Here is a 19163-nt window from a genome sequence, read left to right on the forward strand (position 1 = left end):
ATGAATCTCACTGTCCTCAATCAGTTAACACATTTTCTCTGGAATGCCTCTAATGTTGTTGCATCATTTTTGTAATAAGGAAATCTAAACTGCCAACAATAATTAAGATGAGGCCTAAAAATACAAATCTACAATATCTTATAGGTATTCTCCCTTTGTTCAGCATGTTTAGTTTTTTGTTTAGTACGCTAGTTGGTTGTGGACAGTGGATTCTATAAAACAGAGCTAAAAAAAAGTCAAAAATTGAAAACCCATACTTCTAATGCATGGGAAAAAACAGTAGACATACTTAGACCCTAACACTCTATATTACAGAACCTTTTCATTTATAAGAGAATAATAATATATTTTGGAGTAACATGGTTTTGAGCATGACGTGTTTTGGTGTGCAGTATATATTAAAAGAAATACATAACATTTGTCTTTGAAATAGCATAAAGAGACTGGTGAAATAGTCAAGTAAACAAATAGAATGTTCTACAGGAGTGGTTCAAAGAAACTAGCTGATGTAATATTCATTCACATACCTTGTAAAACTTGCCATTTGGCACGTACACAGTTTTACATAATAGAATAAGAACAGAACTCAAGACATACTGAAGAAACAAGGATATATTGAAATTACAATTTGTATTTTAGGGTACATAAGCTGGTTATGCTCTCTACAACACATCTTATGTCTTTTAGCCAATTTTGAGAAAATTAAGATTAATTCAGTACTGTTATGCAAATTCAGTTGTCTATAACTTGAGTCTCTTCTTTTATTCTGTGACCATTTGCTGACTAACGTTACTCAGTGTCCCTTACTAGATTTCTGTAGCAGGAAGCTCCCTTTCAGAATTTGTTGAAGGGAAATAAAAGACGCATTGCACAAGTTTCATTCTTCCTAGTTTCTAACTCAAAGAGGTCCAAGTTGAGGACAAAGTTTCTTTCTTTAACATATTTCCAATGTGTTTCTCCTACTCATTTACTTCACTAATTTGATTTATTAAGGTGTCTCTATGACATCTGATGGGATAACAACTTCTGTACTTGCAACCTGATCTATCTTTAACTATATATTAATGTCTCCTTCCAATTTCCTATAAGTCCACCTTTCTCTTCCACTTTAAAACTGATACTTTTTCCATACTAGGCTCACAAATTTTAGGTTTTGAAGTCTTGTTCTGTAGTTCTTTCATGAAGATCTTCTGTTATCTTTTTGTTAGATTTCATTATAATCTTTAATGCACAAACTGCTCATCCCATACATTACTATGTTTTACATTAACTGCATTAGTGCAGTAGTGAAACTTCATTTGCTTTACAATGGTGTTCTAACACTAACTTTTAAAATGTTTCTATATTTATATTCCTAAAAGTGTGCACTAAACTTCCAATCAGTATATTTTGTCATTTCTTCATCATAAAGAGTTATTTTAGTATTCTTGTCATCTTGCAAACAACTTCTTTCTCATTACTGGTTACTGTAATTGCTTTTGTGAGTTTTATTATTACACTTTTACTAAACAAAATTCAGAGTAACAGAAAACACAGATAGGAACAGAATCCGAATTGCCAAACACCCCATCCTATCCCAACCCAGCCTTTACCTCCACAATCCCATCCTGCAAAGTAACAATTCCTTTGAAGAAAAGGAGGGAAAGGGAAATTCAGCAGTATTGTTCCACCCGGACAGACGAGAGCAGAACTGAAGGAGCACTATATAAATGATTCAGTAGAAAGCCAGGACTTGAAAATCTGATTTGAAGTCATCCGATTTTAAACGGATTTGCAGGATGCACCATTAATCCATGAAATAGACAACCTGAGATGAATTAAAATGTGATACAGTAATGATCTTGGCGCCTTCTGGAAGGAAGTAAGAAGTAGTCTGGCTGCTATAGTACTAAGACAGAATAATTTACGTTGGTGAGTATTAGAAGGTAATACAGCGAGGCCTAAGGGAAGGAATGTTTCACATAACACAGGAATACTTAAATAAAGATAAACATTGACATATACTGTATGAGATGAAAAAGGGAAAAAAACTAGAGACCAGTGCCAGAAAAATGTGGAAAAAAGTGCCAAGTATACCAAGAGGGCACAACAGTAGTATGGGTTAGTGGCAAAGCCCATCAACTGGAGCTTACAAAATTTAAAGTTGGGTTTATTGGCAGTTGTGATTTCTGGGTAAATATTTAACATTGGATAATACAGCATCCCAGAGAAGAAGGGAAAGAGAGGGGAAAAGTAATTGGAACAGAGAAAAACCTGGGGAAAGGTTTATGAAATGTTTTACAAAGCACAGAGAGTATAAATAGATTCTTCTTGGGTGAGTAGGTAGAGAAACCATTAATGGAAATTCCCCATGTCCTCAGCACTGATCAAAGTTGTAAATAGAAGGGAGCCATGCAGAAAGAGCAAGGTTATGGATGGTGTATGTAAGTCATCTTCCAAAAGAAGCAAGGAGCTTTTTACACACAATGAAAGACAATGATGACATATGACAAGACAGAGAGCAGAGAGAGCATTAAGATTTTAGGAAGGTAAAGAGAATGCACTGAAACCAATTAGAAGAATACAGACAGCACCTGATCTGAAGCCACTGTATTGCTACTTCCAGACTCGGTAGCTGACATAATTTCACTCAGTGCAATGTCTGCATAACCTGCTTGCAGCCATTGTGACGATTCACCAGCATCAGTATTCTCAGTTACCACCGCCAGCCCTTGCTCCATTTTGAAAAAGATATAAATCTTGGTAAGCTTAGCGTTCTGCAATTCCCGTTGCAGGCGTACCTTACGTTTAGCAGCACCACTCTTATAATGTTTTCTGGATCCACTGCTACTGACTGACATGGTGTCATCTGGCGAGAGTATAAAAAGTGTCAAATTGTTCAAATATTCAGCGTTTACTAACGGGGACCAGAACTTATCAACAGAATTGCTTTGATTTACCTTTTACAGGCTCAAATTTTGAAAACTGTTGACATCAAATCAAAGTTCAAAAGTACCAATTATTTATGATATTAATGTATATTTACACCATTCATGTGACGTCCTTCAAAACGTCTTCCGTTCACATCTGCTATGGCATGCCAAAGATCACCCAATTTGGGAATGTGCACTTCTCTGTAAGGCAGACTAGGATGTGTTGTGCCTCTGATTGTGGCTCTGAGCCTCCGAACTCCCGAAGGCTAAATTTGTGTAAACTTTAGGCCTGCCAAATACATAATATTATCATAGATTGGATTGGACTTGCCTGGTGATGTCTCATGTCACTGAAACTGTAAATTATTAACGCAATGAACTGTGCAAATGATTTAAGTTATTCCATTTTTTTTTTTTAATCTATACGGCTCCGGGAGGGCCCCTAAGCTCATAGGCCCTTGTGCTTTGCAGTCTACACAACCCATTGCTACGCCACAGCGTCTAACATATCAGAAAACTATTTATACTGAGAACAGGTTAATTTCAGAAGCATTAAGTGTTATTCCTAACTTACAAGATAGCTAATAAAATAGCTACTCCTAGCTCTGACTAAACATTTAGCAGTGATAGCCTGGGCAATTCCTGTTACAGTTAAATAGGTACAAACCTTAATTAGGTCTTGCAAATTAATAACGATGATTAAGAATAAGTATTGTATCATCAACAAAATGGTCTTACAACAAAATGTTATATAAAGTTTTCTTAAACTGCAGAGGATTATCAGGTCTTTATCACTCTAAAAAAAGTTTTCTGGATCTAATCCATTCATATGCCTCCCTGACCACACTCACTGTAAGGTCAAGATGAAGCTGTCAGAATTTCACCATCTCAAATTTTTAACTTAAAGATGTACTGATACAAAAAAGTGGCATCAATAAATTTGGTAAATTAAAAAAATAAAAAACACTCAAATGTCGAGATCATTTTTTTTATGGTAAAGTTAGTTATCTGATTGCAGATCATCCCATTGGAACTCAAACTGAAGACTTTGATAAAGGAGATGAGACAGAGTATAGGAGTCAGGCGGAGAAGTCTGTTTCTTGGTGCAAAGAGACTGTATCTTAACAAGGAGCTGGTTATTGACTTTCACCCCACCAAAGAGCCTCTATGTCCAGTCACTGTTCAAAGAGTGGATGTAGAGATGGTCCACTCCTACAAGTACTTGAACGTCCACATTAATGACAGGTTGGACTGCTCTTGGAACACAGAAGAATTATCTAAAAAAGGGACAGAGCAGGCTGCTTTTCCTTAGGAAACTGTTTCTTTAAAGTGACATCCTTCACATCTGCTATAACTCTGTGATGGCCAGTGCAATTTTCTACTCTGTGGTGTGCTGGGCTGGTAACATCACTTCAAGAGAGGCCTGCAGAATCAACAGGCTAATGGTAAGCTCAGTTATAGGAGGCAGCCTGGACCCCATGGAGCTTGTAGTGAAGGAGAAAATTAAAACAAAACTTAGTGCCATCGTGAACAATGTTGCACATTCTCTCTCTGACACACTAAACACACAGTACTTTCAGCCAACAAATCATTCAGCAGAAGTGGGTTAATAAACGCTACTGGGGCCCCTTTATATCAACAGCAATATGTCTACATAATTCCTCACAGTGACTTTTTCTTTCTTTTTTACGTTCTTGCTTTATAGTCATTCTAGTGTGTATGTGTGTGTGTATATTTAATTACTTTCTTACAAGTTACTTATATACCTATTTATGTATTTATTTAATTAGAGAGCTTTTATAAAAAGCCAAACTTCCCCCTGGGGCCAAGTAAAGTTATATCTATCTAAACATGAGCTCTATTAAAAAGTATGTAAGAACTTGTGAGACCACCAACACCTCTAAAACTGTACATAATTCAAAAGTAAAGTTCCCTCTCAGGACCAAACTGGAATTAGCAAATGTTATTCATCGTGAGAACACCCTGCAAACACAACTATCTATTCAAATGTAATAATTTTAATGCTTTACAAAGATCACTTGAAATGTATTTATTACAGTGACATGTTTATTTAATGTATTAAGGCTCAAACAAACTACTGATTTACCCATGAAGCTGAATAGATATATTTCATGTTGCTCATGTTAAAACACTGCAAGGTCACCTCAACGATGTACTTTTATTGCAATGGCACATTTACAAACAACCTATTTATTAAAAATCTTTCAAAGCTGATTTAGTCTGTTAAAAATCACAATTCTGTATTGGCATTTGAGCTTAAAAGCATAGCTACCTGCCTCATCACATTCTAGACTTGCAAAAATCTGGTAGAAATGTTTTTTTATTTAAATATTGTTTTACATTCACCTATTCAAAGCCAAACTCGAAATAAGGTGCAATGCAGAAATCAAACCCAGACACAAAAAGTTAGTTCTCAAAAAAGACCACATATTACAAGAACATGATAAAAAAGTAGCCATTTTGTTTATGTTTATGCTTGCCATATGCTTGTCTGATGAGGTGTGCTTGGTGTTACCGAGATGATCTTCATATGATAACCTAGACAGCACGATAGTTCATAATCTTGCTTTTCAGGCCAGTGTCTGTTTGTGTTTTCACGAATCTGTAATGTTATGCTATCTTTAAACCAGTTACACTTGTCCTTCCATTGCAAATAAATACAGCATGATGAAACACACAAAGTTGTACATCATTACCCAACCAGAATACAAGATACATAGGTTAGGGGTAGGCTACAGTAGCTTTGGCATTGAAGGGTTATGGTACTATGGACAAGTCTTGTGTTCCTGCCGGAGACTTACATTCTCCAGTGCTTTTACCATTGTTTCACCACAGCTATCAAGACTAGCTAAATAAGCATCTAAAAGAAGGATACATCCTAACATTGGGGTTTTCTGATGTTTCACAGTTGTCATGCTTTATTTCTTTATTTAATACAGTGCATTGCCACACCCACCACATGACAAACCAACTCAGGAACCCAGATTAGGACGCAAGTGCAGCCATGTGGCGGGTGACACCTCAGCACCAGTTCAGATGGAATGGAAATAGTGTGAGGTTTTTTATGGTGGCCGGAGGGCCAATTCTGCCACCAACCCCCAGGATTTTCCCTGCAGGTTGGAGGACCTACATGCAGGGCTGGATGCATATTAACATCATACCCTGGATGGAGCAATTGCAGGATAAGGGCCAACGAAGTGAAGTTTCTTTTGGCGTTTACGGGATTCGAATCCCTAGCCTCAGAGCCACCACTCTACTAACATATATACAGTATATAAAATCATTATTTTTTGTTTAGTTGCTTTTGCTTGATTTTGGTATTCATTTACCTTTCCCCCTTTGCTTTATGTATGTAGTATTTATCTGCTCTTCATAGACAGCTAAGTATTATGGCTGTCTCTAATTTAACAGAACTAGAATACTGAAAAAAATACCTTTTAGGGTCACTTGGGAGGGCACCCGTTTACTTCCCCTAGTGCCAGAAGAGTGGGCTTGCTAGGTTTACACCACACGTTATTTTGTTCTCCCAGTCACTAAAAAATATTTTGGCAACAACCCTTTGTTTTCTTAATGAGAAAATCACCTTATGGTGTACTGTCTAAGGTTGGTTCTTTCTTTATCTCTGGAAAGGTTCACTGCACCCATGAACTGGTTAAGTGGGTTATAAAGTGAATGAATGGAAGGATGGTGTTGCGGGCCATTATCTGGCTGGGACACCAGCTGGATGGAAGGACCAGAGGAGAGAGCATCTGCCGGGCACAACCTCCTGGGTTTCTGTGCTACCATGGATTCCCGTAGGGCATGCTGGGACTTGGAGCGTGACACAGCAATATTGGGTTCTGTGGGTGCTGTCAGGGGGAGCTGTAGAACGCTATATGAGGCTTTCACCACACCTGGGATTGATTCCAGGTCCGATTAATGAGCCACTTGGAACACTCTCAGGGTCTGCTTAAAAGATTCATTCAGAAAGCCAGAGTCAGGAGGATGACAAGGTGACAAAGAAGAAGAGACTATAAACAGTGTATTTTGGTGCCCTGCTTATTTGTAGTATGCTGTTGTGGGGAGCGAGGGAAAAGCACTAACCCACTGAAATAAACGTGTTTTGTGTGGCAAACTCGTGTCTCTGCCTCTCTGTGTTAGGGTGAGGGTGTTTGAACATGCCCCTGGTTTCTACAATGGACATTTGAATAAATTTGGCTTTAGTAATATTAAATACAGTTTACCTACAATGTGTACAAATGGCAAAAGACTCACCCAGTATAACACATCCGTCCATCCCTCCATAGTGATGCACTGAAAGACAGTTAACATAGCAAATGCAAAATTGTCAAAGTTGGTGATGCCATTGTTGGGTCCCTCCCAGCCCAGTTCACACGTTGCATTGTTTTTACAGTGCCGTCCATGTGACGTGTTTGCTGCACAAGGAGCTGGCTTCTCTTCCACAATCACATCTGTTAAAAAATAAAAGGTATCAGAAACAGAAACGACATTCAAATATATTATTATTCAAGGCATAGACTTAATAACATAAACATAATATTAAAAGTGACATTACAGCTTTTAACTTTTTACTACCGATTCTTTAGCTGAGACAGTTGTAGATTTATACATATAAATGAGCCAAAGAGTGCCAAAGGCTGCAAGGTCAGTTAAAATTTGGTGTGAGCAGTGAAATCAAGGCAAAGGATACAGCTCTGGTCTTATATTTTGGTCTTATTTAATAGTGAAGTCAGAATATTAACTCTATCATTTGGAATACTGTATGTGATAAAACCTGTGGTTACAGGTTTTTGTTTCAGCCACTTTCCTTAAGTAGAAGCCAGCTATTACAACTACTACATACTGTTTTTCAAAATTCTACTATCATTCATTAAAAGTCTGAAAACCTATCTGCTTCTTTTGCTCTTAAAGAGATTCATTCAAAGTATTTCTTCTTATTCTAATTGTTGACAAAATACAAGTAAGCTAATTTGGTCTTCCAGTTTGAACATGTGCACTATAAAATAATTATTTGAATAAAATATTAGAAAAGTAAACACAGACCATGGAAGGAGGCCGATGAAAATTCTGAATGTCTGCAAATCATTCTGATGCTCACAGAAAAGCTAAACCCACAGTTTTAGAAATATTATATGATTAAGCTACATATTTTATCAATAGCAAAGACTGCTTGTAAATTAAAAATCTTTTGGAACAAAAACCTGAAGCCACTGTAGTATTCTAGAAACTGTTAGAAAACTATTCTGTACATAGTTTTTTCAGCTAAAAAGGTGGGCCAGCAAACTAATTTTACAACAACAACAACATCATTCATTTATATAGCACATTTTCATACAAAAAGTAGCTCAAAGTGCTTTACATAATGAAGAAAAGAAAAATAAAAGACAAAATAAGAAATTAAAATTAGACAACATTAGTTAACATAGAAAAGGAGTAAGGTCCGATGGCCAGGGTGGACAGAAAAAACAAAAGACAAAAAAAAAAAAAACCTCCAGATGGCTGGAGAAAAAAATAAAACCTGTAGGGGATTTTACATATACACACAGCAAATAACAACCAACCCATCTTTCATGTAAACCTGCTTTTCCAAAGGAAATTCCAAAGATACACACCCATCTTAAGACATTCAAGTACAGCAAACCTACAATAAGACAATCCGGATTGGCACAAAATGTCCTTGTACTGTGGGAGCAAAATGGAGTCCTAAGGGAAACCCATGTGAACAATAAAAAGGTAGTAAAAAAAAAAAAAGAAAATGAGAAAAATAAAGCCTGGTTGTCTAACAGCTTTCAAGAAATATATTATTAACATGTCTTTAGGCTTCCATGAATGAGGGGAAATGGCGAACATAATGTCAAATACTAATGCATGTGGTCACACCAGCAGGTTTGCATGGCCAAAGCCACAATAACTTCATATCATTGAGGCCATATTTGATCTAGATAGATCAACAGCCAGAAAGAAGAAATGACAATTAAAAGAAAATAAATAGTTAAAATGTCTGAACACAATGAAACCACACACAACTGAATGCAGATCCTGATACACTGATGAAGTCACAGCAGAGCTTCCTGAATTTATACGTACAAAGCAGTAAGGGCCCTCTGATATATAATCAATCCTGCCTGCTCAGCCCCAACCAAGTAAAAGTGAACCTGCAAATTCTGACAAAACAGAACTGCTTCCTTCAGAGTAGCACATGTATATGACTTTCAGGACTCAGCACCTGAACAAACAGATAAATAACATCCTTAATGCTATAAAATAGTATATGCATGCTAAACACAACCAGGTGAAGGCATAATCGCACACTGCAGCAAGATCAAGCTCAAAGACTTGCAATGACTTGCAAAGCAAAGACCTAACAATGGCATAATCTTCTTAATTAGTGAAAAATAGCTGTATGATGTGAATGCTAGCAAACACTAAGCAATTATAACAAATATGAAATGTTTTGTGTCAGTAGGTCATTTAACTTATTTGAATTTTTATATTAGAATAGTCTGGGGGAACTTTTTGGTTGCGTTTTTGCAGTTTACAATAAGGTACTGTTGTAGTTGCTTTTTAAACAGGTGGTTTAAATATGTTTTTCTTTTTTTGGATATACAGTACAGGGCATTTTATTTGAATATTACATCACTTCACTACCAACAATACACTATAGAATATTGTATGCAGAAGTGAAAGTCACTTTTTTATTAACAAAATACAATTGTTTATTTAAACAAACACTTTTTTTTTGCAAATAGTTCCCTATAGATAAAAATAAGCAAAAGTCTACAATTTCTAACTGCTTTTTAAAATAAAATATATCAAACTACAATAATACATTTTAAAAATCCTAAGGCAAATGTATGTGGATGGTGAAGTAGAGGGAATGAATGGACTAAAGTATAATCGTCATAGTGATTGAAGTATTGTATATCCAGAAACTACTCATATTAGACAATTTAACAATTGACTTACTGAAACAATGTCCTCAAATAGCCTCCGTTAAGTTTTCTGGCTCATTTTGATCATTTGGTTTAAAACTAAAATGAATTCAATCTATTGAAGTTATGTTCAACTTCACAATAATTTCCATCTTCAATATTACTTCTTTTTATTATCTTTACTTAAGATCACAAAGTGTCTTTCTTCAAAAGAAACTGGAACAGTTGCAGTCCAATTGCTGCTCATGAGAACATCCATCCATCCATTATCCAACCTGCTATATCCTAACACAGGGTCACGGGGGGTGTGCTGGAGCCAATCCCAGCCAACACAGGGTGCAAGGCAGGAACAAATCCCCGGACAGGGTGCCAACCCACCGCAGTCATGAGAACATTACCTATAGAAATAGATTTTTGTTCTATCCAGGTAGTGTCAGTGATGCTTATTGGTTGCTTAGTGTTGTAATGTTTATGTACCCTTTTTACCATTAATCATTTTTGAAATTAACATTTTAATCTCTACTGCTTAAATACAATTTATCAATGCATGGTGCTCCGATTCATTGTTCTAATTTTGACACAAACCACACAGGTAAAGACAGATTTTAAAGAAATAATGTGGGTATCACTGCAGTGGCCCAATTAATTGTCTATCAGAACAATCCTAGTACAAACAAAACAAAAGCATATCCAGTTTCCTGTGAAGTCAGATAGTTATGTGCATCTCTGATATTGTGCTTGATAATGCAAATTCCACAAAAGGAAAATTGCACATCTCAAGGAGGAAAATCATTCTGTTCACTAAACACCCATTTATTTGGGTATTTGATATAGCGCCTAACTAGAGTTCAAGAACCCCCCTAGGCGCTTTACAACACAACAGTCATTCACCCATACATTCATACGTTGGTGATGATAAGCTACTATGTAGCCACAGCTGCCCTGGGGCACACTGACAGAAGTGAGGCTGCCGAACACTGGCGCCACCAATCCTTCCGACCACCACCAGCAGGCAAGGTAGGTTAAGTGTCTTGCCCAAGGACACAACAGCTGCATTCTCATGCCGGGAGCCAGGATCGAACCTGCGACCCTCCGATTGCTGGACCACCCGCTCTACCGACTGAGCTACTGCTGCCCTAAAGAAGACAAAAATATTACAATCCTCAAGAATTAAATGTGCATGTTGTCACCTAGTATTCTTTAATGTGCAATCTCTTAGATGATAGCACTCCTATCCATGTTGCCACTTAACAGAAGTATCTGATATGATATCTTATTGAAATATTAGCTGAGTTACCCATCATTGACATCTAGAATACTACTTCAGAAATGTAGAAGAATAAACAGCATTTCACTTCATTTCTTAAATAAATACATATTCCACTTTACAATGCACATAAATATTATATTTATGTAAATATTTCAACTAAACTGAAATAATAAATTAGATTAGATTAGACAAACTTTATTAATCCCTTGGGGAAATTCAGATGCACACAGCAGCAGAAACATAAAAACAAGGACAAAGCCTCACAGGACAAATAATAAAGCTAATCTATCAATTAATCAATCGTGAAATAAATAAATAAACAAACAAACAAATAATATATATTATGACCTGATAGCAGGTGGGTGCTATTGATGCTGCAGCATTAGGCCCATTCCTGAATTAGGCCCAGATGAAAACATGAGAGAATTTTCCGGAAGATGAACAGTTTTCCTTTGCTTTATTAACCTCAAAATAATTCACAGAATGAAATTTGAAGTCCGACTTTCAGACGCCTAGACAAAGCGTTACTTATTATATACAGTGGTGTGAAAAACTATTTGCCCCCTTCCTGATTTCTTTGCATGTTTGTCACACAAAATGTTTCTGATCATCAAACACATTTAACCATTAGTCAAATATAACACAAGTAAACACAAAATGCAGTTTTTAAATGATGGTTTTTATTATTTAGGGAGAAAAAAAAATCCAAACCTACATGGCCCTGTGTGAAAAAGTAATTGTCCCCTGAACCTAATAACTGGTTGGGCCACCCTTAGCAGCAATAACTGCAATCAAGCGTTTACGATAACTTGCAATGAGTCTTTTACATCGCTCTGGAGGAATTTTGCCCACTCATATTTGCAGAATTGTTGTAATTCAGCTTTATTTGAGGGTTTTCTAGCATGAACCGCCTTTTTAAGGTCTGCCATAGCATCTCAATTGGATTCAGGTCAGGACTTTGACTAGGCCACTCCAAAGTCTTCATTTTGTTTTTCTTCAGCCATTCAGAGGTGGATTTGCTGGTGTGTTTTGGGTCATTGTCCTGTTGCAGCACCAAGATCGCTTCAGCTTGAGTTGACGAACAGATGGCGGACATTCTCCTTCAGGATTTTTTGGTAGACAGTAGAATTCATGGTTCCATCTATCACAGCAAGCCTTCCAGGTCCTGAAGCAGCAAAACAACCCCAGACCATCACACTACCACCACCATATTTTGCTGTTGGTATGATGTTCTTTTTCTGAAATGCTGTGTTCCTTTTACGCCAGATGTAACGGTACATTTGCCTTTCAAAAAGTTCAACTTTTGTCTCATCAGTCCACAAGGTATTTTCCCAAAAGTCTTGGCAATCAATGAGATGTTTCTTAGCAAAATTGAGACGAGCCCTAATGTTTTTTTGCTTAACGGTGGTTTGCGTCTTGGAAATCTGCCATGCAGGCTGTTTTTGCCCAGTCTCTTTCTTATGTTGGAGTCGTGAACACTGACCTTAATCGAGGTAAGTGAGGCCTGCAATTCTTTAGACGTTGTCCTGGGGTCTTTTGTGACCTCTCGGATGAGTCATCTCTGCGCTCTTGGGGTAATTTTGGTCGGCCGGCCACTCCTGGGAAGGTTCACCACTGTTCCATGTTTTTGCCATTTGTGGATAATGGCTCTCACTGTAGTTCGCTGGAGTCCCAAAGCTTTAGAAATGGCTTTATAACCTTTACCAGACTGATAGATCTCAATTACTTCTGTTCTCATTTGTTCCTGAATTTCTTTGGATCTTGGCATGATGTCTAGCTTTTGAGGTGCTTTTGGTCTACTTCTCTGTGTCAGGCAGCTCCTATTTAAGTGATTTCTTGATTGAAACAGGTGTGGCAGTAATCAGGCCTGGGGGTGGCTACGGAAATTGAACTCAGGTGTGATACACCATAGTTAAGTTATTTTTTAACAAGGGGGCAATTACTTTTTCACACAGGGCCATGTAGGTTTGGATTTTTTTTCTCCCTAAATAATAAAACTGCATTTTGTGTTTACTTGTGTTATATTTGACTAATGGTTAAATGTGTTTGATGATCAGAAACATTTTGTGTGACAAACATGCAAAAGAATAAGAAATCAGGAAAGGGGCAAATTGTTTTTCACACCACTGTAGTTACTATTGTTCTTTGCGCTGTGACGTAAATATGAACGTCACAGCTCAAAGAACAATAGTAACTGTATAATAAGTAACACTGTGTCTAGGCATCCGAACTGAGTCACTTTGACCCAATGTCTCTGCAAATTCATTTTTTCTTACTCTGTTTCGTAAGAGAATTGCAAAATTTTGTGTATTTCATTGTTAGGTTTTCTGCATTAAGTGCACTTTTTAGACAATTGCTATTGAATGCTGATGTTGCATACTTTGATGTTAATCTCGAGTTGTTACGATACTACGTCGTTATTATTATTCATGTTCAATAAAGGCTGGCTGGTTGCGTTGCAAGCAATTAAGGCTCCTTGGTCAGTCTGACTGCGCATGTACAGTGAGTGTCGAATGCACATGCACCAATGCCGAGAAAAAATAGGCCTTTTTAGCGCTGCAGCATCAGGCCCAATTTCATCTTAAACTCGGCCCTGCCTGATAGCAGTGGGCAGAAAAGAGCCCCAGAGGCACTTCTTAGCACATTGTGCTGTATTGAGCCTGTGGCTAAAAGTGCTCCAAGAGAGTACCTGCTGGAGCGGATTTTTCATGATGGCATACAATTCTGTCATCATCCTCTTTTCCACAACAGCTTTGTGTGTCCAGGATAAGCCCTGCAATGGAGCAGGCTTTCCTGATAAATTTGTTCAGGCATTGTGCTTCTTTTAAGCTCAAGTTGCTTCAACAGGAGACCACAGTGTAGGATACCACACTGGCAACTATGGACTGATAGAACATTTCCTGCAGCTTGATGCACACATCAAAAGACTCAGGTCTTTTTAGTAAGTACAGTCTGTTCTGACCCTTCTTGTACAGCACCACTGTGTTGTCAGATGAGTTCAGTTTATTGTTTATATGGACAAACAAGGTACTTATAGCTCTGTACCACTTTCATGACCTTCCCTCAGATGGTGAGTGGTCTCAGAGGCTCCATGGCATAGCTGATGTCCACCACCAGTTCTTTTGTCTTGCTTATGTTGAGTTGCAAGTTGCTGTCCCTGTACCACCACACAAAGTTCTCCACAAGCCTCCTGTACTCTGACTCTATACAAATATACTGTCATTTATACTGTATTTATGTTATATACAGTTAATTTATATAAAAGTCATTTGAGGTGGATAAATGTCATATATCAAGTGCTTATTTATAAATAATTTTTTTGTTGTTTTTTGTGGAGCATATATAAGCAAAGATCTATTTGAAGTCACTTATGAGCAAGGTTTGCACTGTCTGGCCTTATGATATTGGCCTATTATGTCATCTGTCGGTATTTATTAAATGGCTTCAAAGACCTATAACTTCCAATGTATGGTTTTAAGCAGTTTTTTCACTGTTCTTGGCTTCTCTTTCCATCCATCCATCCATTTTCCAACCCGCTGAATACAAACACAGGGTCACGGGGGTCTACTGGAGCCAATCCCAGCCAACACAGGGCACAAGGCAGGAACCAATCCCAGGCAGGGTGCCAACGCACTGCAGGACACACACAAAAACACCAAGCACACACTAGGGCCAATTTAGAATCACCAATCCACATGTCTTTGGACTGTGGGAGGAAACCCACGCAGACACGAGGAGAACATGCACGCAGGGAGGACCCGGGAAGTGAACCCGGGTCTCCTAACTGCGAGGCAGCAGTGCTACCACTGCGCCACTGTGCCACTGTGCCACTGCAGCTGTGGACAGATTAAGAAAATAAGCAAATTTGAAGCTGACTGAAAGTAACTGTAAAATTATCTTTGCTGCTTCCTTGCATTTGCCTTTCAAAGCATTTCATCACAATGGAAGTGAGTACTAAAACTCTGTAATCACTAAGACTGTCATCTTTGTTGTCTACTCTCAATGAGACATGAGAAATGTTAGGAAAAACGACAACTAATTGATCTACTGGCAGTAAGTATTAGCTCTATACTGTACTGTATTCTCATTTTAAAATGCTTCTTTTTATGTCTGAAGAGAACTGTGAGAATGCATTTTTGAGACTGATGAATACAACTGCTACATGTGAGCAACTGAAGATGTGTAACTTGTAGATTTATAGAAAGACATGAGTCTTCCCTCTGTATCTTGAATTTCAACTAATTCATAATTAGTTTAAATGTCTAGTAGGGGAATAAATTTGACTGATAGTTTAGTTGAAGACTATCTACACAGAGATTTAACACATATAGATAAGTCACTGAATAACATACTTATTATCGAAGAACCAATATTTCATTTGAAGTAGATGCCACTGCATTGTATTAAAACAAGGAGTCCTTAATATGTGTGAACTCTGACGTAGTGATACATGTTGGTTGAAATTATGGTGATTTCCGATTTTTTAAAAATGTTTTGTTTTTTTTTAAACATGGACATTTTGTTCCACATCATGCAGTTTTTTTTCATTTTTAAAGAGCAAGGTTATTTTATGGAACATCTTGCAAATACCAAAGTTAACTGTTCATTACGGATCAAGTACTGCTTCTTAAATGTCATTCCATGCTTATGCATATGTTATGAAGTCACTATTTAGAAACCTTTCAAGCAAAGTGTTGCTGAAATTTGTCGCATTATATTTATGTTCAATATGCATGGTTAAGTAATCTCTAAAAAAACACAATAATTAATGAAGATAAAATCTAATCAAATCGGGATATTGTGAATTGAAATCAAACCGAATCAGTGCTAATACTCAGCCCTAGCGTTTTACTATCTTATCACAAAACTACCAGCCATGATTATAACAGAAATTAATACAAAAAAAAATGATTCAGCAAGAGAATACAATTGTCCAGGTTTTGAAATTAGAGACGCACAAAAAAAGAAATGCTTCTTAAATTTAAATGATCTGTCCAAATATTAATAGTCTGTAAACAAGACTATTGACCCTATAAAGATGTTCAGGTGCTTTATAAGGCGAGTACTAGTAAAGACTATCAAATATCATATCTGTTCTCAAAAGACTGCCAGTGTAGCAGGAAACTAACTAACTGGGGCTGTCAGAATGTGCACAGCAAAATTTAATACTGTAAAATGTCATGATCCAGCTTTACACAAATTACCAGACATTGCACAACTTAGTCAACATCCACCACAATGAATAATACAAAAGACTAAAAGTAACACACAAAATATTTCTGCATTTACAATTTATGAAGTTAAAAAAAAATTAAGGAATTTAGTTTATTTCTATCTTAAACAATTCAAAACAAAGAATTTAAACTCAGAAGGTTTTGTTTTCAAAAGAAACAAGAGGCCATACAGTGTGGAAAAAAATATGTATACTATACAAGTCAAAAATCGAGATGCATCAAGAATCACTTTATAATTGGATCATGGCACCATGAACTGTAATCGTATACAATCAACAGGTGCCCATCACTAATATATACATTGCATGAATGTCTGAAAATATTCAGATATTTTTTTAAGATTATGTCTCTCAATTATAATTCTATAATCTAAATTCTCTTACCCAGGGAAAGGCCATGGGGAAGCCAGACCCAATCTCAACAAGCACTGGGCACAGGGCAGGTACAGTGTCTTGACAAGGTGCTAGTCAATTGCTTTCCTTAAAAGGTGTTTTAGTATTTAATCTTGTACAAATTTCGAACTATAACACAAAGGTGCTACAAGAAGAAACATTAAACCCACGTGGGCAGAGGGAGAGCATGCAAACTCTACAAGCTTTGCTTGAATAAAGCAAAAGTTTCTTTTGGTCATGGAAATTATGCATAACATACTAGAGATACTAAACTTAATAGAACAGTATGGCAGAATGTCCAAAATAGGTAAAGCTACTATAATAATGTAAAAGGTTTAAATCAAATCTTATCAATTACTAGACAGTGCACAATATAGGATACTCTCATGGCTCACATTCTCTGGAGTTACTTGTTTTTAGATTTCCCCATCTTGTGCTTAGGGTGCTAAGCTAGAAGAAAACAGATGTGAAATGTTGTGTTTATATATGGAGTGTATTCCACAAAAGCATGCCTGAGTTTTGTAAGACATTTTACTAACAACTGTATTTCATAAAAAATTTATTAAAAATGAACTTTTTACTCCATGTTCAAATTTAGAGTTTCTAAAAATTAAAATTCTTCCATATTCACAAAATATTAAAATACATAAAAAGTAAAAATGGCTTTGACGCTTTAAAAAAAATTGAGAAATCAGACCAATTTATGCAAAATGCCCTTGGGCATTAAAAACATATTACACAAGTCAAAACTCCAATTTACCTATGTCAAGGTAGTAACATGTTAATCTGTAAATGCTAGTTCATACAGGCCACAAGGACAAGAACAACATGATAGGTTAATTGAAAACCCATATAACAAGTGTTGGAATTCAATTAATATTTGTATTACTTAATAAAATATAGTATGGTAGTAACCATTTGGGGAAAAAATCATTCTTGCTGGCTGTAACTGTAGTACATTTCCTGCAATTTTCTATGTTTATTGGACCAAAGCCACCAAGCAGGCAATTCATCAATTTAACACATTAACATCTATCCCATCCTCAAACACCCATACTCACTTTTGCGATCTATAGTATATCACGTAGATGCCGATGTAGATGCTGCGTCACAATGTTTTTCCCTCATATAAGAAAACAGCATTTTTTAAAATGTATTGTAGCATGATGTTGTCTACTCAAAGCAGTTTATAATATGGGTAACAGATTTCCCAGCATTAAAGCTATTTCTATGTGAAATGCACTCATTAGTTAGAAAAAGTGATTGTTACTCTTGATTCACTTTTACTAATCATATAAATATCTAACTAGGATAATCTACTGAAATTAACAATACTTGATGAGATTTATTCTTTAGTAAATTTCCCAGGTAGTAAGAACGATAATTTCTTTCCATCAATATGATTACAAAAAAGAAAAAAAACCTTAAATTCTGATAAAATTTTAAGCAAAAACCAATTTAGTGTTGCAGGAATGTTAGAGAATAACACTTACACAAACACCATATTCATATTACTACCAAAATTAGCACACAGATTTTTTTTAGTAGATTACATTTGATCCAGCTGTTTTTTGGCAACATAGAGTTGGAAAGTGAACTACAGTTGTAACATTTAGGTACATTTAAGAAGTTCAAAGATACTTCAAAGAGTCAGTTTCCACATTTTTATTTCTGAATATTTTTGTAAGAATGAGTAAAAGAAAAAATAACATTAATAACAAAATGCAATAACATGTATTAGTAGACTAATTTAAATATATACTTTTTAGTAGTAGTTTACAACATCATGTAGTTATAAAATGACATAAACAGCCTTGTGGTGACATAGTAGTCCATAGATAGCAGATGCCAATTCAAGTGATGTGAAGATGATGCTTAAATAATTCTTTTCTTTCTTTATTTCTAGATATGTAACTTTTTTTCTTTTTGCAGATAATTTACCTTAAGCAGCAGGAAGCCTAAGTGAGCCTCATGTATAAACGGTGTGTACACACAAAAATGTTACATATGCCAGTATCCACGCTCACATCGAGATGTACAAAAACTACACTTTTCACACACATTTTCACAATAGTCTCAGACCATGCGTATGCACATTTCAGCTCGGGTTTTGTGCAAAGGTGGCACCCAGAATCAAAGCAGTGCTACTGTTTCTGTGTGGTTTCCATTTCTTTTTGAGATTCGCATCCATGATGTGGGCTTTATCAAATACACAGAAATCAATTGTATATTGTTTACAAATTTAAGGCATTTGATTGTAATCATTCTGTAACAATATAACGGTGCATGGAATTGCCAAAAAATCCCTGCTACCTTGGCTGCTGTAGTGTTGTTAGAAGACATTGCAAATGGAAGAATTAGAAGAGAATGCGTATTTAGAGATCATACTGATTTCTTGTCCC

At 36.4% G+C, this 19163-nt stretch overlaps 1 protein-coding gene across 9 annotated transcripts in view; it reads right to left on the reverse strand.

Moving 5' to 3' along the window:
* Positions 1-19163, reverse strand: part of LOC120540046 (voltage-dependent L-type calcium channel subunit alpha-1C-like) — a 1017626-nt gene that overhangs the window by 345230 nt on the left and 653233 nt on the right. For all 9 annotated transcript variants that reach the window (XM_039770507.1, XM_039770503.1, XM_039770506.1 and 6 more), the window contains exon 7: positions 7188-7384. In XM_039770507.1, the coding sequence (XP_039626441.1) occupies positions 7188-7384 (197 nt within the window). The remainder of the gene's footprint in view (positions 1-7187; positions 7385-19163) is intronic.

This window comes from Polypterus senegalus, chromosome 12 (assembly GCF_016835505.1).
Source record: "Polypterus senegalus isolate Bchr_013 chromosome 12, ASM1683550v1, whole genome shotgun sequence".
Taxonomy (NCBI): domain Eukaryota; kingdom Metazoa; phylum Chordata; class Cladistia; order Polypteriformes; family Polypteridae; genus Polypterus; species Polypterus senegalus.